Source organism: Exophiala mesophila (assembly GCF_000836275.1).
Source record: "Exophiala mesophila strain CBS 40295 unplaced genomic scaffold supercont1.1, whole genome shotgun sequence".
NCBI lineage: Eukaryota > Fungi > Ascomycota > Eurotiomycetes > Chaetothyriales > Herpotrichiellaceae > Exophiala > Exophiala mesophila.
Window position 1 is genome coordinate 3,140,215 of NW_015622504.1, and position 22,388 is coordinate 3,162,602.

Consider the following 22,388-nt stretch of genomic DNA (forward strand, 5'->3'; position numbering starts at 1 on the left):
ATCTCCAACGTAGTAGGCCACTCGAAGGCCACCTGCACAATATGTATTATTGATCCACCGTTCCACGCAAACTTGTGATTGAGGCCGAACAGAAACATGCACACACTTTGATCTCAAACATCCCACATCCATCCTCCCTGGCGTCTTACACCTTCATTGCAAGCGCCGTCCAACTCTTGTGTTTGACGATTTCTGTGCTGTTTTGGAGTGTCGGGCTCGCGGCCCTGAAACGGGCACTGGCACTTGCATTCCTCAAAGGTTCTGCACCTGCACCCACCCACCATGGATTTGCGCAGCACTATCCAATCCTCTCTGTCAGCCGAAGCTGCCACGCGTACCCAGGCAGAAACCGCCCTCAACGAGGCCTCACAGCATCCAGGCTTCATCGGTGCCTTGCTAGATATCCTACAAACTGATCAAGACTCGACGGTTCGCCTGGCCACCTCGATCTACTTGAAGCACAGGGTATCGCGAGGTTGGGCTACAGAAAACACTCCGCACCAACCAATCTTGGAGCCCGAACGAAAGCCCTTCAGAGATCGCCTTCTTCCCATCTTGTCCAACTCGGCGCCACAAATTCGAGCCCAGCTCGTCCCTGTTCTGCAAAGTATCCTTCAGCACGACTTCCCGGCCAAATGGCCCGAGTTAGTTGACATCTCCCTTCAGTCCCTCAATACCCAAGATGCAAATTCTGTCTATGCCGGTCTGCAGGCCCTCCTGGCCATCTGTCGCACCTACAGATACCGTGCTGGAGAAGAGAGGGAGAATCTGAATAAAGTAGTCGCTGTCACTTTCCCAACCATCCTCGGAATTGGCAACAAACTCGTTCACGAATCTAGTATCGAGGCCGGCGAGATGCTGCGTATAATTGTCAAGTGCTACAAACATGCCGTGTACTATGCTCTCCCCCCACACCTCCAAAAGTACCAGGCCACCGTCGACTGGTGCACACTTTTTTTGACCATCATTTCAAAACAGCCGCCCGAGTGCGCCATGGATGATGATCCTGATGAAAGAGAACGCAATCACTGGTGGAAAGCCCGAAAGTGGTCCTACGCCAACCTCAACAGGTTATTTGTTAGGTACGGAAACCCCTCTGGTCTCATATCCAATTCGCAGGAGAAAGAATACATGGATTTTGCAAAGGTTTTCATCACAAACTTTGCCCCGGAAATCCTCAAAGGCTATCTACAGGAAATTGAGAAATGGGTCGGAGGCAACCACTGGTTGAGCAAACCCTCGCTTTCTTACACCCTCATCTTCCTCGAGGAGTGTGTGAAACCAAAGGTCATCTGGGAAAAGCTCAAGCCCCACATGGACAGCCTTATCAAACATTTGATTTTCCCTGTCTTGTGTCAAAGCGATGAAGATATGGAACTCTTTACCGACAACCCACCCGACTATCTTCACCGCAAGCTCAACTTTTACGAAGAAGTCTCCGCCCCAGATATGGCGGCGACAAATTTTCTCATCACCCTCACCAAGTCTCGAAAACAGCAAACCTATGTCATTCTCTCTTACGTCAACGAAGTCGTCACTCGATATGAATCTGCCCCTGATGACCAGAAGAATCCAAGAGAAAAGGAGGGTGCTTTACGTATGATTGGCTCTTTGGCTTCTGTCATCCTGAGCAAGAAAAGCCCCATCGCCGATCAAGTCGAGTATTTCTTCGTCCGACATGTCTTCCCCGAGTTCAGGTCTCCACACGGCTTTCTTCGTGCAAGAGCTTGTGAGACCATGGAGAAATTCGAGCAACTCGAGTTCAAGGACTCAAACAACCTTATGCTTATATATAGCAACATTCTCGAGTCCATGGCCGATTCCGAACTGCCTGTCAGGGTTATGGCTGCACTGTCTTTGCAACCTCTTATTCGGCATGATGCCATCCGGTTGGCAATGCAATCCAACATCCCCCAAATTATGCATCAACTTCTCAAGCTCATGAATGAAGTCGATGTCGATGCCTTGTCTAATGTCATGGAAGACTTTGTCGAAGTCTTCGCCGAGCAACTGACCCCCTTTGCTGTTGCCCTGAGTGAGAACCTCAGAGACACCTATTTGAGGATCGTCCAGGACATCTTGAGCCGTAATGAGACTCGGGTGAACGAAGAGGGTGGCACATTTGGCGACTATCTCGACGACAAAGCTATTGCCGCTTTGGGTGTGCTTCAAACCATGGGGACCCTGATCCTGACTCTCGAGGCCACTCCAGATGTCCTACTCTTGCTCGAGACTATCCTCATGCCCGTGATTTCCATCACCTTGGACAACAAATTGTATGATCTTTACAACGAGGTGTTTGAAATCATCGACTCTTGTACATTTGCCTCCAAGGCCATCTCGCCCACAATGTGGCAGGCCTTTGAATTGATGCACAAGACCTTTAAGGATGGCGCAGAGTTGTATCTAGAGGACATGCTCCCAGCACTGGACAATTTTGTCACATATGGCCAACAGCGACTCATTGACCACCCTCCATACCTGGCAGCTATTGCAGGTATGGTCCGAGACATTTTCGGTGACCCCAAAGTTGGCGGAGTCGATCGTATCTGTGGATGCAAGCTTGCAGAGGCAGTCATGCTCAACCTTCGGGGTGGCCCCATCGACAGCTACATCCCTACCTTTATTACGTTACCGATGGAGGTTCTGACCAGTGCCCAACAGAAGACAATTGTTAAGAGCTACAAAATTCACTTGGTCGAAATGGTGATCAATGCAATTTACTACAACCCCGTACTCGCTTTGCAAGTGCTCGAATCACATGGATGGACTAACAAATTCTTCTCAGTGTGGTTTGGTAGCATTGATTCTTTCCGCCGGGTTCACGACAAGAAGCTCTGCATTGCCGCCATATCAGCTTTGCTGACCATCAACGCGGACCAGGTGCCCCAATCGGTACAAACGGGATGGCCACGTTTGTTGACTGGGGCAACTTTCTTGTTCCGTACTCTTCCTGCCGCAGTCAAACAGCGCGAGGACGCGTTCAAGGCCTCTGATGGAGTTTCTGATTCTATATCCGAATATGGGTCTGATGAAGATGCCGACGATTGGGCAGACGAAAACGGCGAAGGACAGCAGGCACATGAGTGGGGCAATGTGAGTGCCACGACCATTGCGGACACCAAGGGTGACATCAAAGACGAGTCACAGGCGTATCTCGACTTCCTCAGTGAGGAGGCCAAGAAGTTTGGGGCACTCGCGGAAGACGATGAAGACAGTATTCTGGATGAAGACAGCTTGTTGGAAAGCCCGCTCGATAAGTTCGACCCGTACACTGCCTTCAAAGATGCCCTTGGAAAGTTACAGACCGAGCAACCGCAACTGTATACCAATTTAACCAACATCCTTGAGCCTGGGGACAGAGATGTCCTACAGAGCGTGGTGGCACACGCGACTCAGACACAGCAGCAAGCGCAACAGCAAGCACAACAGCAGTAGTGCCTGCACCGTTAGATCTTTGGGTACCCCGTGTGTGGTTGGCTTGTTTCCCAGACACGGAGTCGCGAACAGATCATCCGGCAGGTTGTGAATGCAGGCTTTCTGCTCTACGAACGTGTTAAGCGAGGGATTATGGGTTTGGATGTCGATGCCCTCGCGATGACTTGATGTCAAGCCACCTAGAATATATCCATCGACACAGCAGCAGCTCAGTACCACGGACCACGCAAGTGGAATCAGTCCCATCTCTCGCTTGAATTAAGGACCCTGCCCAGGAAGACAGACAATCACGAAGGGCAGCTCCCCAGCCAGGCAGACGAGCAGTAGGGGTTCAGTTGATGGAAAGGAGAAAGATCCATGAAGCAGACCAGACGCAGCCTGAAGGGAGGACAGTTTGATTAGTTAGACAGGCAGGCATGAACAGTGAAGTGAGATCGTGAGTCTGAGGGGTTGAGAGCCTGGGATTGACGTTTTCCCCTACAGGCGATATCTTTACGAAAGAAAGAATAGAAATGTCAACATCCCCCCCTTTCACACAATACGACTACTACATAGCATCAAACGAGGAGAATTCTTTCCCTTCCACCACAACCATCACCATCACGCTTCCCATAGACTATCCTACTCTCTCACACTTTCTCTTGTATCTATTTCTTGGTCTCTGTGTTCCATTGCCGAGTGATTCATGGGGGGAATTCCTTCTATCGAGATGAGAAGACACTGTCGTTCCGACTCTTTTACCGACTGCTATCCTCACTCAAATCCTACAGCTTTCAGACACTACGACCATGCTTATGCCTCTCAACTCAAGTTAGCAGCAGGTTCGCCACAATGGTGCAAATGATAATATTCACGCTATCAAAGTGATTATAGTTCGGTAGTTCATTCTCATTCTCTGTTAAACCTATCTGAGTTTTGGTCTCCCTTGTCACTCCTTCGCTATGCTGGCAATAGCTAACCCCATGGCAACTCCCACATACGTAAACATACCAAGGAGTGCATATGCTCAGTAGTCCTGCAATTTCATTCCAGCTGGTTCCAGTCTCAAATTTCGCTTTTTGTCACTTCTTTTCTCTAGACCGTTGCATGCCCCTTTCCTTTACCCTCACCACTGTTGACACGACCTAGCTGGCCGTCTAGGGACCGAGATCAACAAAACCCAACAGTCGAGTCAGAGAGGGAAAAATCCAGCCAAAGGTCTAGGCCATCCATCAATCATATGCAAAGATTGTCCCGTTGCCATTGAGCACGACCCCTCGTACTTCCATCCCTGCAGTCCTCGAGCACCACCCGCCAATATCCACAATACAAACTAGGGAAACACATGTGCATGAATTCGCAAGTCCAGTACAAGTGGGAAGAAAAGTTAACACTCCATCCTCAACATGAAAACATGTCATCGAAGTCGTTATTGTAGGTGGAGAAATCCAAATGCCTCAAAAGGCAACTAGGGTCGTGTCTCGGTCCAGTCATCATGCTGGGCTTTTGGCACTCTGAGGACCTCCATTGCGTCTTGGTGGCTGGTTCTCGTCACCCACGCTAAGGTTGCCAAGACCGGCGGAGAGGAAAGCAAAGGGGTCAGGGTTGTGCTCAGCACCGTAGAACCCGTTCTGAGGACCGTTACCAGAAGGGATATTTGTATTGTCAGCCGCTCCACTGAAAGCGGCTTGGGCAGCAGGGCCAAACGAGGAGTGAGAAATGTTGCTGGACGCATAGCCAGGGTTCATGCCGCCCATGTGAGGGAAGGGAGCGCCAGGACCACCAATACCCGAGGGCATGCCATACTGAGATTGTGGAGGACCCTGACCAAAAGCAGCGCCAGAACCAAAGGCGGCTGCGCCGGCTCCATAAGGAGCTGGACCTGGAGTGCCGCCGATGGATCCAGGGCCCATGCCAAACTCGGACGAAGGTCCCATTGGCGATGGGAAGGAAGAGTCAACGACAACAGCAGCACCCGAACGAGGAGCACCGCAACGAAGGCAGTTGATGTTCTTCGCAAAGTTGTGATACTGACAGCCTTCGGCGCCGCATCGCCAGTCACCAGCACGGAAGGGGACCACGCCGGCGCCGCCACCTCGACCACCATGGTGATGAGGTCCGTGATGGTTGAAATGATGGGGAGGATGTGCCATGACGGGAGGGGGGTAACCTTGGAAACCACTATAACCTCCATAAGGATCATTGCCAGCAGAGCCAGTGGCGGGGAAGGAGCATCTGAAGCAGGCAGTCCGACGTTGGAAGTTTGAGAAACCGCATGAGGGGCAGTTCCAGTCACCTGGGCGAGGACGGTTTTTGCTGGGAGGGAACGGGGTGAGGATTTCGGCGGCACGATCGAGGACTCGGCTAGAAGAAGGCGAGACCTCGATGGCCTTTTCGTTGAGAGCGCGGCCGTTCATACAGAGACTTTCGGCAGCCTGTGGAGGACGCGGGTATGATCAGTGACAATTGTTGAGCCAAAGAGGGAGAAGGAAAAGAGAGACAAAGAAGAAGACAAGCGTGGGAAACAGCGTGGTGGGGGAGTCAGAGTGGGTGAAGGGGGCTGAGTGAAGAATCGTGAATGATACGCAGGCAAGACAGACATACCTCTTCATGTGAAGAAAACACAGCAAAGCCCGAACCGGTTGGTTTGTGCTGATCGGGAGTACGAAGAGTCCAAAAGGCGATGGGACGACCACCGAATTGAGTAAACCAACTTTCCAGTTCGGACTGGGTGGTGTCGTGCGGCAGGCCGTTCATGTGTAGAACCTTGCTGCGTTCCTTCAAGAAGGCGTTGACATCTGCCCTGGCATCCATGGGTCTGGTGAGAATTTCCGGGTGATCATGGGCGGGTTGCGACTTCCGGATGAGACCTCTGAGAACCCTGGTCAAGGTAATTGCCTCTTCCATGGCACGACGAGGAGAGGCAGGCGCCAGGGCCTGGAGGTGGAAGGGCAGGTTGTGCTTGATTGGAGCCGAGGATTGCACAGGCTCCACCTCCAGAGCAGCACAAATGTTTGCTAGAGAGCTGGGGCCGAATGGGAGAGACTCTGGATGGTGCTGTTGCCAACGGGCATACTCTGAGCGCAGGTCAAAGGTGCGGGAGTGTTGCAAGTAAGCAGGTAGGACGACTGCTTTGTCGCGAGCTTCTCGGGGCAACTGGACCCGCAAATCCCAAGCATCCAGTGTCACAAAAGAGAACTCGAGGTTTTTGGATATAAGGTGTTCTTGGGCAAAGTGGTCAAATCGACTGACGGCATCGCGGAAAGACCCGGCAGTGCGGACATGTTCCCAGGTCAAGGTGGTCAGGCTAGCTGTTGCACGCAAGATTCAGTATGTGGATATATATAATTTTTCCATGGCCGCTGTGAAGCTGGCCGAGTAAGATCGGAGGTGGGCGAGACCTACTGCATAGGGGGGTGATGGGTGTGTTGACGGGCTTGACGAGGACACTGTCTCGGAACAACTGTGCGAGGAAGAAAAAGTGAGCGGATGAACAGGAGTTGAGAATCCCGCAGATGGAATTCCACGGCGGACATACCTCTTCGCAGGTCTTGCTATCGAGAAGTATCCAACCAATTTCAATGACCTCGGCAGAGTCTTTTGTCACATAAACACCATGTTCGTCGCAGGTGGTTGCTACATGTATGACCACGTATCGGTCGAGCTTAGGAACAGGAGGAGCTGCGCTGGCCATATTGACAGCGGTTGGACTTTTTCTCGAGGCAAGTGGACGAAGAATTGGAGGTGTGATATTACTGGGAGTCGATCAAGTGGACTGTGCTCAACGCCATCGAGTTAGTGAGTGAAGGTTGAAGGGAGAAGGAATGCCCGAGCAGGAGAATGATTCACCAAATAAGAGAGGACGACGAACAGTAGATGAGTGAGTAGTTGCGCAGGCCACCAAAATAACAGAAACCCGACCAACTCCAGCAGGACGGGGAGACGCAAGATGGACCGATGTGCAGATGACAAAATAGACCAACAATCCTCTCTCGAAACCTTGAGATCCCCGGAAACGACGACAAGGTGCAGGCGGGTGAAGAGAAGGTGAGGTGAGGTGAAATGAAGAAATTGGGGAATGGGGGTTTGCAGAGGCACGAAAGGGCGAAGCAGGTGACTTTGGACGACAAGACAGGGAAAATCAGAGAACGTAATGGTACGCAGGAGGAACTTGTTCAGTGGTTCCAGTGGTTCTAGTGGTTCCAGTGGTTCCAAGATGGGCGTGGAATCACGGGCAAGGGTACGGCATGGGCATGGAGGGAGTTAGGCGGGTGATGGAGTCCTCAATGACGGGCTGATGGAGCACAATTGGTCGTTCCAGCAAGAGTATCTGGTTCGGCTCATCGCTGAGCTTTGCTGGCTTGGGACTACGGGCAAATGTGGGTTGGGGATTGGAGAAATTTCTGGCCGACTTTTTTTTGATAGGCGCAGAGGACTAAGGAAAGAATAGCGGGTGAGGAGAGCACAGTTGAACTGTCCAACACCGTACAGGAGTACATACGTTGATTGCACCACTTTGGTTCCGGAAATAGCAACTGGGTGAGGCGATGCTCGAGGTGGAGGTGGAGGGTGGTTCCTACTGTAGAAGACGTTGACCGTTGACTGTGGGCGGGTTGACGATTGAGAGCTTGCAGGCCTCCAAGTATCAGTACCAGTAGTGGGACAATCATGGTCAACAGTTCAAGAATTGGCACACCGACAGAATGCAGCCATGGCGGCGGCACCCACCCCCTCGTCTCCAGTTTCTACCTCAGTTGGGTATAAGTTAGGTACGTACTCAGGCGCTGTGCTCAGAGACCCACGTAACCGCGGGTACGAGTAAACGCAAGTATGGACGGCGTCTGTACAAGGGGTTCGAGGACCGCCTACAACAGAGACAGCATAACTGAGGTACCCCGGGTGCCCAGCTGCTTGTGGCCGTTATCCAGGAATAGGATAGCTACAGTAACGTCCGTATGTCTGCGTACATGGTAACAAAAACGTGGGCACGCCGCACCTGTTGACTCCATGTGCCGCATCCGCGTCGGCATCCGCTGACACCAGGTTGGCCGAGATCGTCAATAGTCTATGGTCCACGAGTCCCTTGGGTTTTATTAGGTACATCACGCACGGTGGCACGTCCGGCATGGCCCAAGAGGCGAGTGAGGTTGGCGGCATGCTAGGCTATGGGTCTTATCGCTTGCATCGGGGGGTAATAATAATGGATGTCCTACGCATCACTTGTACTGCATAGGTAACTCACTTGTATTTAGCTGCGACGCCGACTATCATCCTCAGAATCTATATACTGAGTCTGTAGATATTTTCAGGGAACCCACAATATGCAGGGTCTCTGATACGAATTCTGCAGTTCAGTCAGTGTCTTGAATCTGTTCCGTAAGCCCCCATGACGGGTTTGGTGAGCTTGGGTGTGGAAGTGGGTGTCTGCAGCTTGACAGCCTGCCACATCGTGCAGTTATCCGCCCACCCGTTGCCCATCATGACGTTGATTGCGCCCAAGCCGAAACTTCGACGAAGCCTGTCAAGCCACCAACAATCCCGAGGTACCTACCCAGGCAGCAATGATATCGATAGAATTGGTTGCGCTCATTTCCTTGAACCTATTTTACCTGCCGCTACCACTGAAGGACTGATTATTTATCATTGGTTATCTGGACATCCATATCTGGATTCCTTGGGCCTCCTAGACCTCAAGTTTGGGTGGCTTGTTTCACATCTGAGTCTAACGAGTGTCCCCGAGGTTCTCCTGCATGTTAACGGTGGGGCCACGTTCTGATGAATGTCGTCAACCTAATGAAGAAATGAGTTATGCCAATAGGGAAGGGCGAGGGGCCGAGGGGGCCCGAGGGGCCGGCCCTTGGCCTCTAGGCCCCTCCCTCCCTCGGCCTTCTCCAAGAAGTATGAGGGAAGCCATGCCCAGGATTGCCAGGCCTTGGAGTTTGTGCGAGTCAGTCAGCTAACTTGGTGGCTACTTTAGGCGGACCCCTCGTTATGTCGGGGGCTCAGATTTTAATCGAATCTCACTTGCACAACAGCGACCACCCGGGGAATGCTGGACTGAGGTGGTCCCTGGCTGCCCCCTAAATCAAAGATCGCCCCCAGCATGACCCAGTCCTCTGAAAGAACGTCCGTCAATCATCGTGTTATTAACTTGATAAGTCGACACTTGCACACCGACAACAATGCTTTTACTACTTGTGGCCACTAAATGCCTAACAAGGCACATGAGTGTAGCACGGCCGGGCTGTCGGTCGCCCAAATCGTCCAGACCATTTACGCGTCCTTCACCATTACCGTCACGCCATAACGTTCTCCTTCCACCCAGTCTTGGGTGCCCCTGCTCTTCTCAGACTCTTGATACCGATTTTAGCCTTGCGATCAACCTGTCCGCTGGTAATAGAACTGATAAGTCTCACCACTTTTCCTTGTTCAACTTCCATGGCTGGTCATAGAACCATGAATTGTCCCAAGACCACAAGGCGCGCCCACCCTTGCGGCGCCAGTAGAACTCGGCCTTACGGAATGCTGCTCCCGCTAGGTTCCCCCTTCACGATGATACATCTAACGGGTTAGGTTGTGGTCAGCAAACTCCATTCGGCCTGGACCGAAGGATCTTGTGTCGGGGCATAACTTGTGGCTCAGCTCAAGAAGGTACGCATACTAGTGGCAGGAAGCATCCCGAAGCCATGTACCTTCCTCGATGCTTCTAATGAAGCTAAGTAGGAAGGTACCCTGAGTAAAGAAGGGACTTCGTCACGTGGAAGGTACGACAACAGCGGTAGAATCTATTACCGGGGTGTCCACTTCTCTTTCTGTTTTCTCATCAGGTGTGTACAACCACTTTTGTCTGCTCGGGCATGCTACTCTTCAACATCTCGTTTAGAGAACATCGCAACTAGGCTAAGGTCACATCAATGTCTTTGAAAACCCCGTCACTTGACTACCACACATTTTGAAATTCAGGATCGTTGTATAGTTTTGGAGATGATCGACATTATCATCGTGCAAATTCAACATTGTCGGGGTGCAGATATGCATTGATACCCGACAGATTGAAAGATCGACACTGCAAAACTTCATTGTTTTGTGACACTCTGCTTCCTGCGAATTTCAATGCCCAACCCGATACGGCTCGACATCCTCTGCACGATACAAAGCCACAAGGTTACTTTGACAGCTGCCATGACATTACTTCTCTTGGTCTCATATCTGCTCATCGTGGATGATACAGAGATCCTTTCCTTACAAGACCGTGAAGGCTTCTAAATGACCTTGAGGTCGAATACAGCCTCGTAACCATTGTACGCCACTCCTCGGAGGTTCCAAGTCGATCTTTCCTGTGTCTGACTATGCCCTCCAGCGTCGGTAGCTTTGGCAAAGATCTTGCGCCCCGATCCTACTTGCATCTTGACTTTTGCGTTCCACAACACCCAGCTCCATCGGCTTGCCATCTCGCCACCGTGCTCGAGCTGTGCGTCCTTCCATGTCTGACCCTCATCACCAGAAACCTGGACTCTGATCACAGGCCCATGGTGGCCCTGAGGAACGGCATATCCGATTACGTCCACTAACCCAGAAGCTGGGAGTTTGATGGTGGATTCGGAAGTTGGCCAGGCGACACAAGAATTGACGGGCATGTCGAGCATTGAAGGACACAGGGGCCAGTACTTCTCTGCTGTTTCAACATCAACTGCCTCAGGTGGTAAGATTTTGTAGTCACGCTGTTGATAGAAACAGGGCGATTCCTTGTCCGACACCGAGATGCGGTCGAGCCATTTCACAGAACGAGCACCAAGCACGCCTGGGACCACTGCACGGACCGGGAAGCCATGACGAGCAGGTAGTGGAACGCCATTCATCTGCCCATCGTTAGCCTGCGACAGTCAAGGGGGATGCGGGTGGCCAGGTGGCTCATACCTTGAGCGCCAGGATCACCTCCATGTCCGGATCCATGGCCCGATCGAACGGAATGCTCCCACCGTACCACTCATCCTGCTGGGTCTTGCCTCCATAATTGGCAAAATGGACGTGTCTTGGTGACACTCCGTTATGCACGACTTCGGATTCGACCACCCCAGCAGCAAGCAGGACATCACGTACTCGAGGCCCTTCCCAAGTACAATTCATCACGGCCCCATCAAACCAGTCCACTCCACAGACCTCCTTGATTCGAGTCCGCATCGTGTGGCGTCGGTTCCCGGCACATTGGAGCGTGCAGGTCACAGAGTGCTGGGGGAAGTCGTTGGCAAGTTGAGCAACGGTCAGCTCTAGACCCTTTGCAACGAGTCCATCTACCCTGACGGTGTGATCGCAACTACTCTTGTGTTGAATTGGTCCATGGTTTCGATCATAATTGTCTGTCTTGGTAAGGAAACTATTGGTACTTGAGAGATTGATCAATGCAAGTCGCTATCTTCTCCTACCTGGACACGAGGTCGATCATGAATGGCTCTCGGTTGATCGGCTTCTCAACAGTACCATTGTCGAACGGGCAGATTTGCTCCTATTCAAGCGGTCAGACATCCTGATTCCAGGGCAGAAATGGTAGGGCATTCACAATTGGCATCTCGATGGTGTTTTGCCGGTTGACTTTCGACCATTAAAGTTCCTATTTCGGAAAGCAACAAACACAATAAGAAGTTGTTGTCTCTGTACTGAGATATCAGGAGTCGGAAGTGAGAAAGAGGGGAAAGACGAGGTACAGGGTACTGATTGTCTGCCAACAATCAGAGCAGAGGGCGGACATTGGCGCGCCCGTCCACTCTCATCCTGGCAGGGAAGGAGTGAACGTACATATCGGTGCGGGGCATCCCACCCTTGAATTGTCACCTCATGTTTTTGGCCTGACAGGCGTTCTATCGCTCAGGAAAGGTGTAGAAATCGATACATCGTCGACGACCCCTAAACAGACAAGGCTGAGATACTCAGGATCATGCTCCACATCGTTTTCAGACTCGTCGACCAGCGGACGCCATCAGGGACCTGAAACAGCTCTGATTGGCTGAACCATCGATGTCGTGATTTTACTGTCGAGCACAGAGACCATTTGTTTACACTCACTCGTCGTATGGTCTGCCGTTGTATTGTCTAACCCGATTGAGATGAACGGACCCTTGGCCAGATCGTCACGTCTTCTGGATGCTTGTAGATCTCTTCACACTACCGCAACCTCACCAAGAGTACGTGCTGTTACCTGCGTGCTGTTCTCCGGCTGGTCGATATGTCGCTCTGGGCGTAAGTGTTTTCCATCTATCCAACCCTTCTGATCCCTTTATTGTCCCTATTGTCCACCAATAGCCTCGCCTTTTCATCTTTCCAGACCAACAACTAATCCTCCTCTAGGTCCTACAAGGGCATTCCTCCAAAGACACGCGCCGTGATTGGTGTGGCCATCATGCTGAACGCAGGGGCCATGCTGATGTTCTCAGACCACATCGAGGACGCTTTAGGGCTCAAGAGTGACAAGCAGGAACAAGAGCAGGCTTTCAAGGTCACGACTGTGGACCGGCAGACCAAAACTTGAGACTAGGTGGAGCCTGTATATAAGACGAACGCATGAAACCTTAAAGAGTGCCCTCGAACTGGAACCACCCTATCAAGGCCCCATTGCTGTGGACTGTGGCTCTTCTTTCAAAAGCCCAGACTAACGATCAAGCTGTCCAGGACCTGACGACTCGTTCGTGACTTGGAGATGTCTCAATAGTCTAGCTTTGTCAGGTCACAGCTGTCTTGATGAGCCACTGGGATGAATATATTGTCACTTCATGGCTATACTGTTCACGTGACGTCACAGCCAGGAACATCACTGAGGAAACCTGCCAAGTTGCCCGACCTCAACCAGCAATTGAAAGGGGATGGGAACGGAGAGATGATCTGCGTGGTTCGTCGCGGTCTTGAGGGAAAAGGGAGCCTGGTACGAACGAGATGATATCCATCTATTTCCCGCCATGCTCCATATATTTCTATGGAGCCTTTGGACGACATAAGTTGCTCGAACTGCAACAAAGGATCCCATGGATAATGAAAACAGGATGATAAGTGGTGGAAAGAAATATAAGTCTACGGACACGGAACTATAATTGCAAAGGCATGCGATGTACCAGGAAATCATCCACTATTCCACCGGATCGTTACGAAATACCAATGCGAATTTGGCCAACAAACTCCCATGCCCTATTGCACCATCATTGCGCATCAATGTGTACATCCTTAAAACCCAAATTTTATGCGTCCCGTACACCAACAAAAGAAAGACCGTCAATTAAACACATCACAAACTCCTAAGCATCTGATCTGGTTCATTATTGGGGGATATTTTCCTTGAATGCGATTGTGTTGAACTCGGAATAGACGGCATCGATCTGCAGACTCTGCGGATTGACGTCAAAGGTAATGATACCTTTGATCTCATTCTGTCGAGTTCCGAATTGGGTGACATTCCACCGCCATGCGATTTGGTCCGAGCTGTAGAAGTAGCCCAAAGTCTGAAGACCTGGCAGTGCCGGCGTCTGTGCCTGACCGAGTATGAATGCTTGTTTGCTGGGATATGCTGGTACACCGAGCTAAAAGAAAAAAAGAGACCCCGAGTTAGCACCTCTCCACTGGACTGACTGACTATTGAGAAAGAAAGTCTTGGAGGTTTGGTACGTACCGGACGTCCAGACAACGTGTTGATTGAGTCAGACGAGACAAAGAACTTGTCGGACAAGATGGCATTGGCAGTCGCATTGAAGTTTGGACCTGTAGGATATTCCAGCAGATATGTATATCCAGTGATGAGGTATTGAACGCCAGTGGCATTCAATCCACCTCCATAGTTGCCCCATTCCGCCCATCTCCCAGGGAAGGCGACGACTGTACTGGCGAGAGCCAACGTCGCCGCGACAAGGAAAGTATGCATGATGGATGTCTGAACGAGGGTGGATAGAAAGAGAGTAACAGGGTTTGGAAAGAAATGGTCTGATGAGATAGATAACCTAGGTGATAAAGAACCTGGTTACCTGGATTACTTTGACTTGTTGGATTCAACCGCAGGAATAGGCAGAAACCCAAACGCTTTTGACAGCTGAAGCCCATGTTATATACCTAAGTAATCCATGACGACAAGAGTCGGCCACCACCGTGTAAAACATACGAGCTGACCGGGACCTTGTGCCCTGAGGCCGTGAGCCCCGAGGCCGTGTGCCCCGTCAGATCCACCAGCAAAGAGTTTTGTCACGACTCTGAAAAGAAGGCGGGTCGAACCGTCGAGACCAGGAACGTGATTGAAGGGGCAAATTGAGAAAGGCCACCGTGAAGATCTAACATGGCTGGTAATGGGAGACGTCAGCACTCAGGGCGTAGTTTAGTCGTAGATGTGGACGTGGATGTGGATGGAAGGCAAGTACTCCGTAAGGCAAGTAATCAGTTAGTACTCCGTAGAGGCACACGCGTTGTTGGTCCAGGATTTCGTGTCGTCATGGTCCGACCGTCGAGTCCCGTAGTGTCCTATGGAGTATGTCTTTTTTTGTCATCCAACGGCATCTATGTTTCTGATTTCTCGAAGGTAAGCAAGGGAATAGAGGCGGGATGGACGGGGGCACGACAAGGTTAAAGTTGGTGGCAGGAAGTTGCTTGTCTCAGTGCTGGTGTGCACGGATCAAACTTTGATTCAACGCGATCCCGCCCATGCCCACGGTGACCAGGTAGGCCCGAGGGACCCTTCGGCCCTGTAAGGTGCACCTACCAAGTCCCTTGAGCTGTTGTCAGAGTCGTATGGCCTGTCGGACCGGCTATCAGCATTTTTGTCTTTTCCAACCACCTTAGGGCCCTGTGGGAAGGGTCTTTCGTTTGTGGGAATTGCAGCTCCCGACCAAAGTCGTAAGATGTTGTTTCGTTGCGAGATGGAGGAAAGATCGTGTTTTGAGGCAGACTTGCACAATACTGGCTGCCTCACTGGATGCAACTCGAGTAAGCCAATCGTAATTCCACGTTCATATCTTAGACGGAGTATCTCTCGATTATCCTCGAAGAAGGACCGAAGAAATAAACAAACATGCATTCCAATTGATAACTACATAAATTAAGAGTTTCACATCTATCCTTCACACAGCTAGTATTTCTATGCTTGGGTTTGAATAATCATGCTCAATGTCTATGTAATCTATTCGTGTCTATCCACAGAATCATGCCCATCAATTACTGGCTTCTTTGGCCAGCTCGTATGTTGTCCTCATCGAGATAGCAAACTCTTGTATCCCAAAGGTAGAAAGACCCTGAACGCCAGCGCTAGAAAAATATCGCAAATCTTGTCCTCATCTTGAAATCCTCAAGGAGTGCTAAGGGAATGCCGAAGGAGTACTGAAGGAATGCTGAGGGAGTGCCGATGTGGGGCCAAAGTATTACTCAAGGAGTGCTGGGGGAAAAGATCATCCTGGCACAACATGCGAAAGTACCCGTAGGATCGATCGCTCATTCCAACATCAAGTAAAGTCCCAAAGATCCACCAACTGATTAGCTCTGAACTCTTCACCCTCAGCATCGCTATCGTCGCCGGAAAAGATCTTCTTGGGTATCTTGTATTCGACTACTGGTGGTTTCTTTTCCTTCTTCTTCAGCTCACTTTCCAGGAGTGTTGCATAGCCATGATCCAAGAAATCCTCGAGATTATATTGTTGTTTGGTGAACTGCTCGGAGATGATGCGTGCAATGCTGGCGACTGTCGGATGGTAATGGGATTGTATTGTTTCAAGCTCCCAAAGTGAGCTCTCGATAGCATTTGTGAGCTGGGGATTCGGCTCGGTAGGGTCGTAGGGATCATTGCCCAAGTTGTGTTTGAATTTTGTGTAAGGTGGGTGGGGTTGGCGATGAATCATGAAAGTGGTGGTGGGGTGGGATTTCAACAGGTTGTAAATAAAGGGCACAATCGCGACGATGGCAGATGGTGGTGCGAACAGACAGAGCCTCGACAGGCGCTTGATGAAGCTGGCAATAGTGGCGGCTGGAAGGTGGTTGGTGGGCGAGAGGAAAACGTCCAGATGCCGGAGGACCCGCGACCGGTACTTGCTGTGCAAGAGATCTTTATCGAGCAACGCATAGAGACGTACGAAGAAGGAGGGATAGTCGAGGTTCTTGGTGGTGATCAGGTAGAATAGTCCTTGAAGAGCAGGGACCGCAAGTCCCAGGTCGCCCATGTCAAGGCTGTCGGTGAAAAAGTCCATTAGGATCTCCGGCCTGCGGAGACTCGAGATGGTTTCTGGCTTCTGGAGTTCTTTGAGGAGGGCTTTCCTCTGCGGTGCAGTCATCGGCGCCGAGATGAGCTGCGCATATGAATCATTGCCGGATGAAGAAGGCATGGTTGCGGTCGCTGAAGTGCCCGCGAGAGCACGGCTCTCAATATCGACGAGAAACTCGAGATTAATACAGTTATGAATGAAAAATAAACCTATGAATGTTGCATCCAATCTTTTTTTGGGGTCATTATCATCAAAGGAGGGGGAAACAATAAATGCCAAGACTGAGAATTGTCTAGTCCACATTTGAACTAGCCTCTTGCCGTGCCAAGGCCGAAGTGAGGAAAGAGCTCTCTGGCAAAGAAACGTCAAACAGCTCCAAACAGGGACACCACCAGTCTTTGTCCAGGCAATCTATATTCATTCACAATGGCGTCTAGACTGGCGAGGCACGCGGCCGGTAAGTATCTGATGGACTCTGATGGAGACCAGGGCGAGCAAACGATGAGCTGACAATCTATCGTCATTACAGGAGCTGCGAAACTCCGACCTTCAGCACCATTCCGATCCCTCCCAGCCCTTACAACTCCATTGACCTCAAGGCGCTACGCCAGCAACGTCCCCGCTGAAGAACCCAAGAAGAAGGCTCAATCGATCCTCGACGCGCTCCCCGGATCTTCCATCGCTAGCAAGACTGCTATCCTTTCCGCAGGTGCTGGTATCTCGGTCTGGGCTATCAGCAATGAGCTCTACGTGGTCAACGAGGAATCTGTCGTGGCCTTTTGCTTGTTGAGCGTCTTCTATGGAATCTTTAAATATGGAGGCCCGGCTTATAACGAGTGGGCTACCACCACCATTGCCAAGTACAAGGACATTTTGAACTCGGCAAGAGAAGGCCACGTCGAGGCTGTCAAGTCCAGAATCGAGGATGTTAAGCCTCTGAGCAACGTCGTTGAGATCACTCAACAGCTGTTTGAGGTCTCCAAGGTGAGTTTACAAAGCCTGAATGCCACGATCAAGCTTCTAATAAGCCAATTCAGGAAACCGCCAAACTCGAAGCCCAGGCTTTCGAACTCGAACAAAGAACCGCCGTTGCAGCTGAAGCCAAAACCGTCCTCGACAGCTGGGTCCGTTACGAAGGCCAAGTCAAGCAGCGACAACAGAAGGAACTTGCCGAGAGCATCATTGCTAAAGTCACCAAGGAACTCGAGAACCCCAAGGTCCTGCAGCAAATCCTCCAACAAAGCGTTGCCGACGTGGAGAAGCTCGTGGCTACCAAGGCTTAGTGAAGCACCTGTCGACTCCTGACCTGGACACTGCAATGCGATAACGCCCAGGAGTTGTATCACTTTCTGATAGAAATACCGGCGAGATTGCGTGGATGATGCGACACAGGAACGAGGAGATTGTGTTGAATGTTGTACATAAAAAACATCTCATCGGCTCTCGTCCGATTGCCTTTGATCTCTGCATCAACTTAAATAGAGCAGATTAAATTCCTTTGTTTAAGACTACGTCCTAACACTGTGTCATATTCATGTGAAGCATGTTTTGGGAAAGAGTGCTTTTTCACCAGGTTCTCTCATCAAACAACCAGATATTTCTCGGCCACACTCTTCGCCATGTCCATGTTCCCACTCAAGGCGTACATCGTTTGAATTGCGTATGCGGCCTCCATGGTGAATTCCAAATCTGTAGAAGTGACCTTTGGATCAGATGTGTCGTTGCTGTTGATGTCGCCGGGCAGGGGTGGGTAATTGTCGTTGTTTTCATCAGGATTAATCGACGTCTCGTCTTTTTGTCGCAGTGCCAACGCTTTTTCATACGCCCGGATGGCCAGATCGGCCATGCCCAGCATCTGCCAAATTCTCGCTCGATTGAATTCAATCTCGACTTCGGCTATGTGTTGCAAGCCCAAATTGGTCTTCCCTTGCTCGGCAAACTCCCGGTCCTTGTCTCTGGCGACATTCCTCCGCAACTCAACATACTCGTCAAAGAACGACCAACCTTGCAATGCGTACATGTGGCGGTTTTCATTCTGTCGCTTGAGCATCTCGTGAAAATAGGCCAGCGAAATACTCAACATTATGACGGGGCTTTTGGGGTCCAGACTTCGTGCACGGAAAAAGTACGAGAGAGCATTGACAAAGCTGCCTCCGGCGTATAAGAGATGTGCGTACAATGTAAGGAGCACAACGTCCATCTCTTTTGGAGTGACGAAGTCGGATGCCGAGTCATTGATTTGGTCAACGTCGCCGGTCTTCAGTCCATACTCGCTCTCGCCGTCGCTTTCACCTGCGACACGTTTGGAGTTTGGCTGGACTTCAATTCTCACGCCATCTCTCTGTCGCCGCATGAAATTTGGTACCGGACCCCATTCACTACCCTCGTTGTAGTCAAGTGGCAGGTTTGCGTCCATCATCATGATCTGTCGAAACATGAATTTCTGGGTGGGTCCACTGCGGAAAGGGGCGTTTGTATTTTGTCCATCTTTGCCGCCTTTGTCCATCGGGTGAGGAAAGACAAGATTGGTGGCTGCGAAGAGTCGGTAGGCATCAGTGCAGAACTGGTATGTTCGTAAGAACCACCGAAGTACGATGTTGAAGAGAGTCGCATCGTCGCGCAGTGCAAGGCAGCATGCGAAATAGGCGATGTATATACGTAGCTGAGCTGCCGAGTCTGCATGCCAAACGTCGCAGTCAATGGCGGCGGTGATGGTTCTATAGCAGGCTTCCCGGGTGTCCAGCTTGGCTTGAAGCATGGCGTGTTCGAGGAAGAGGTCAAGCCATTCAGGGAAGGAAATGTTTCGATATGTCATGGCCGGTGCGGCGGATGGCAAGGATCTTGGTTGGTATTCGCCTCTGACAAGTCCATATGTACCTTGCCCCCGTTTGTGGGATTTGGAGGCGTTTTCGTTGGCATTGATCCATGCTGAGGGGTTGCGCTCGCTGGGGAAGAACTTGCGATTGCTGCAGAAGTCGGCAATGAGACTGGTAGAGCATTCCATCCATATCCGTGTTGCTGCTTCATCTCCTGATCTCATGGCGTCGGTATTGGCCAAGAGATCGCCGTAGATCCGAAGGTCACCCTGAGTGCGATAAGTCTCCTTGTCTTCCAGCCTCATGGACTGAGGTCGGGGAACAGACGTTGTCTTCATGACTCCTGTGAATGCAGCTGATTCGTCTGTGCTGCTACGATGGTCAGGAGCGGCAGTGAACGTTCCGAGCATACGGCGCGGGAGCCTTCTTGACCTTGCTTGTGTTTCTCTTGATCGGTTCAACCGGGACTCGATACGGTGTACCGGAACTCCAGCCGGTGCCGGTCCTGAAAGTTGGACTGCCTGCTTGAGGGCATTCTCGGCTGCTGTGCGGGCTAGACGATGTTCTTTACGTTCGTATTTCCGTTTCTCCGTCAGCTTTGTCGCCGCTTCGGCGATGCGCACCGCCTCTCGAGCATTCTCGATGGCCTTTTCCTTCTCGTCGAGATCGGTGTAGAGCTTTGCAAGTTGTGTCCTTGCTTCACCACATTCACTGTCCACTATCTTGGCAGCCTCGTAGCACTGGATAGCTTTCGCTTTGTCCTCCACCGCGTAGTAACATGTAGCGATCCCAAGCCAAAAATCAACATCATTATAAGCCTCCACATCCTTCAAGGCTTCAAAATATCGGAGGGCTTGTTCGTGGCATTTGATGGACAAGAGGGTTTGGGCGACTTGTAAAAATAGGTCGGGGAAGTCGTAAACAGATGCAAGGTCGTCCCGCGCCTCCGGCTCTAACCATTCAAAATGAGCCATTGCCTCGTCCATGAACTCATGGCCTTGTCGTAGACGCAGAATTCCCAACTGAATTCGGATTTCAAGAGGTAATCCAAGACCATACGAATCGGGGGAATGCTCGCCGGGAAAGTGTTGTGGAACAAGTAGTCGTCTTGGTTCGTCCTCTGCATCCCATTCTCGATCATCAGCATCGTAGTTGTCCCAAAATGACTCGTCTTCGCGCCCAAGAAGCCAACGAGACAACTGTCTGAGCCTTGTGATGGCATTAGTTCGAGCAACTTCAGCAGGCTCTTCGTTAGCTAGGAGTTGGACGTAGGTATTCAGATGTGCCCAAGTGAAGCCTTTTTCTCCTTGGGAGTCCGTGTCTTTGTAGTATTGGATTGTCTCCTCATACAGAGCCTTTGCCCTCGCGGTATTCTTCGTTTCGATGCCAATCTCGGCAATGTGCCTCATTACCACGGCATCACGAGGTATAAGCTTCAACAAGGCATCCAAATCTTTGTTGGCTTTTCCTATGTTGCCGAGTTCGCGGCTGAGAGCAGAACGCTCAAGTCGGGCGTCAATATCTTTGGTATCATTATGAATGATCCGAGCATAGCAATAGCTAGCCTGCTGTAAGGCGATCTCTCTATTGTCTTTGGAATGGGTCAGACATGCATCGGCCACTTGACGCCAGACAGCGGCATCTCGAGCAGCACTGTGTGCACCGCTGAACAATGCAGCGATGGCCTTCTCGGTCTCGTCTCGTGAGAAATATATCTCCGAAAGCAGGGCATGAGCCGCGTATATTTCAGGATTGATGGCGATGGCCTGAAGGATCAGGTCGCGGGCTTGTTCGGAGTCTTGTTCATCGATGAAGGCGCTCAAAGCCTGTTGGTGGAGACGCGTAAACTCGGGGCTTGGTTCCATGGCTGGTCTGGGGCCGATTTTCAAGCCCTTGCTCCAGCCGCCTCTCCGCCCGGTGCCTTTCTTGCGACGTTTCTGGGGAGGTGTATTGGATGATTCTTGATTCAACTGGGGGGTCTTTCGCTTTCGCTGGTAAGAAGACACATCTTGGATTCCCATGGTTCTTTGGACAATGCGCTCTTCAGCTTCGTCAATAGAATCATTTCCATCGTCCGAGGCATCGGCGCCACTTTCGCCATCGTCTTCATCATCCTCAGCCATTTGATCACCGCCATTCAAAGGATATGGTTCAGAGATGGTAAGGGGAGCGGCAAGTGCTGGGTATGCATTGGATATGGACTGGTCATTACTGCCATCCTCTTGAATTGACTGGTGGAGACTGCTCTGAGATGTAGGTTGAGGGAGAGTGGGGATGTGAGTATGACTGGTTTCATTGCGAAGTTCTTCCATGCTAACTGGAGGAACTAGGCTCATCCATGGGTAAGGTTGGGTGTCTGCTGGATCTTCAGGCTTCCCTGGTATGTTTTGGTCCATTTTGAAAGACTGTTAGGCGCCAGTCCTTGCATGATCGCCTGAGAATTTGCTCGAGGCAGGCATCAAAGCCAAGACGACATTGCAGATGGGTTTTAGACTGATTCAGAGCGGCGCAGAAGCTGCCAACGTTCGGGTCGTAGCATCAACTGCGATTCAGTGACTATGGTTTTCGATGCACACTTAGCCAAGCATGAGATTGAATGTCAGCTTAGAAGTGGATTCATGAAGCAGGTGTGGAACAAGTCAGAGATGGAGATGGAGTCAGAAAACAAAGAGACGGCGCCACAAGTGTTGCGCCACAATGTGGCGTCCTGTTCTATGTACGCGTATAGCCAATCATAAAAGGGTCCTTCGAGTTCTGCGTGAATTGGGGGGCCGAGGGGCTGGGCTTGGCATGCAATGGCTTGTGAATCTGGCCCATGCATGCGTTGGAGATAAAGCATATGAAATACCAAAATGGCGTGCAGAGACCGTGCCTCGAAACGGCGTTTCGTCAGCTATGATACTCTCATTGGTGAGGGAAATGAGTTTCATGCATGGACAGC

The 22,388-nt window shown here is 51.0% G+C and overlaps 7 protein-coding genes across 10 annotated transcripts; 2 read left to right on the top strand and 5 right to left on the bottom strand.

Annotated features, from left to right (window-relative positions):
- Positions 1-132: 132 nt before the first annotated feature.
- On the top strand, positions 133-4,033 carry PV10_01003 (uncharacterized protein). The gene has a single exon (XM_016365153.1). It carries the CDS (start codon positions 283-285, stop codon positions 3,436-3,438), a length of 3,156 nt encoding a protein of 1,051 aa, XP_016228802.1. The 5' UTR covers positions 133-282; the 3' UTR covers positions 3,439-4,033.
- A 238-nt stretch (positions 4,034-4,271) lies between these two features.
- PV10_01004 lies at positions 4,272-7,595 on the bottom strand. Of its 3 annotated transcripts, none has more exons than XM_016365156.1 (5): positions 7,289-7,595; positions 6,956-7,192; positions 6,823-6,880; positions 6,022-6,728; positions 4,272-5,852 (listed from the first exon to the last, which is right to left on the bottom strand). In XM_016365156.1, exons 2-5 carry the CDS (start codon positions 7,109-7,111, stop codon positions 4,911-4,913), a joined length of 1,863 nt encoding a protein of 620 aa, XP_016228805.1. In that variant the 5' UTR covers positions 7,112-7,192; positions 7,289-7,595; the 3' UTR covers positions 4,272-4,910. The 3 variants fall into 3 exon arrangements, with proteins under 3 accessions (XP_016228805.1, XP_016228804.1, XP_016228803.1); XM_016365155.1 differs by having other exon boundaries at positions 7,267-7,595; XM_016365154.1 differs by having other exon boundaries at positions 6,956-7,595.
- A 2,978-nt stretch (positions 7,596-10,573) lies between these two features.
- On the bottom strand, positions 10,574-12,065 carry PV10_01005 (uncharacterized protein). Its single transcript, XM_016365157.1, has 4 exons — positions 11,975-12,065; positions 11,841-11,920; positions 11,335-11,791; positions 10,574-11,276 (listed from the first exon to the last, which is right to left on the bottom strand). Exons 1-4 carry the CDS (start codon positions 11,981-11,983, stop codon positions 10,680-10,682), a joined length of 1,143 nt encoding a protein of 380 aa, XP_016228806.1. The 5' UTR covers positions 11,984-12,065; the 3' UTR covers positions 10,574-10,679.
- A 1,397-nt stretch (positions 12,066-13,462) lies between these two features.
- PV10_01006 lies at positions 13,463-14,862 on the bottom strand. 2 transcript variants are annotated; one of them, XM_016365159.1, is made up of 3 exons: positions 14,805-14,862; positions 14,069-14,726; positions 13,463-13,979 (listed from the first exon to the last, which is right to left on the bottom strand). In XM_016365159.1, the coding sequence occupies exons 2-3, from the start codon at positions 14,315-14,317 to the stop codon at positions 13,719-13,721; spliced, it is 510 nt and encodes a 169-aa protein (XP_016228808.1). In that variant the 5' UTR covers positions 14,318-14,726; positions 14,805-14,862; the 3' UTR covers positions 13,463-13,718. The 2 variants fall into 2 exon arrangements, with proteins under 2 accessions (XP_016228808.1, XP_016228807.1); XM_016365158.1 differs by having other exon boundaries at positions 14,069-14,862.
- Positions 14,863-15,526: 664 nt separating this feature from the next.
- Positions 15,527-16,834, bottom strand: PV10_01007 (uncharacterized protein). The gene has a single exon (XM_016365160.1). The coding sequence runs from the start codon at positions 16,749-16,751 to the stop codon at positions 15,879-15,881; it is 873 nt and encodes a 290-aa protein (XP_016228809.1). The 5' UTR covers positions 16,752-16,834; the 3' UTR covers positions 15,527-15,878.
- Positions 16,835-17,011: 177 nt separating this feature from the next.
- On the top strand, positions 17,012-18,203 carry PV10_01008 (ATP synthase subunit 4, mitochondrial). Its single transcript, XM_016365161.1, has 3 exons — positions 17,012-17,088; positions 17,161-17,615; positions 17,669-18,203. The coding sequence occupies exons 1-3, from the start codon at positions 17,058-17,060 to the stop codon at positions 17,912-17,914; spliced, it is 732 nt and encodes a 243-aa protein (XP_016228810.1). The 5' UTR covers positions 17,012-17,057; the 3' UTR covers positions 17,915-18,203.
- On the bottom strand, positions 18,064-21,911 carry PV10_01009 (uncharacterized protein). The gene has a single exon (XM_016365162.1). It carries the CDS (start codon positions 21,841-21,843, stop codon positions 18,214-18,216), a length of 3,630 nt encoding a protein of 1,209 aa, XP_016228811.1. The 5' UTR covers positions 21,844-21,911; the 3' UTR covers positions 18,064-18,213.
- Positions 21,912-22,388: the final 477 nt, after the last annotated feature.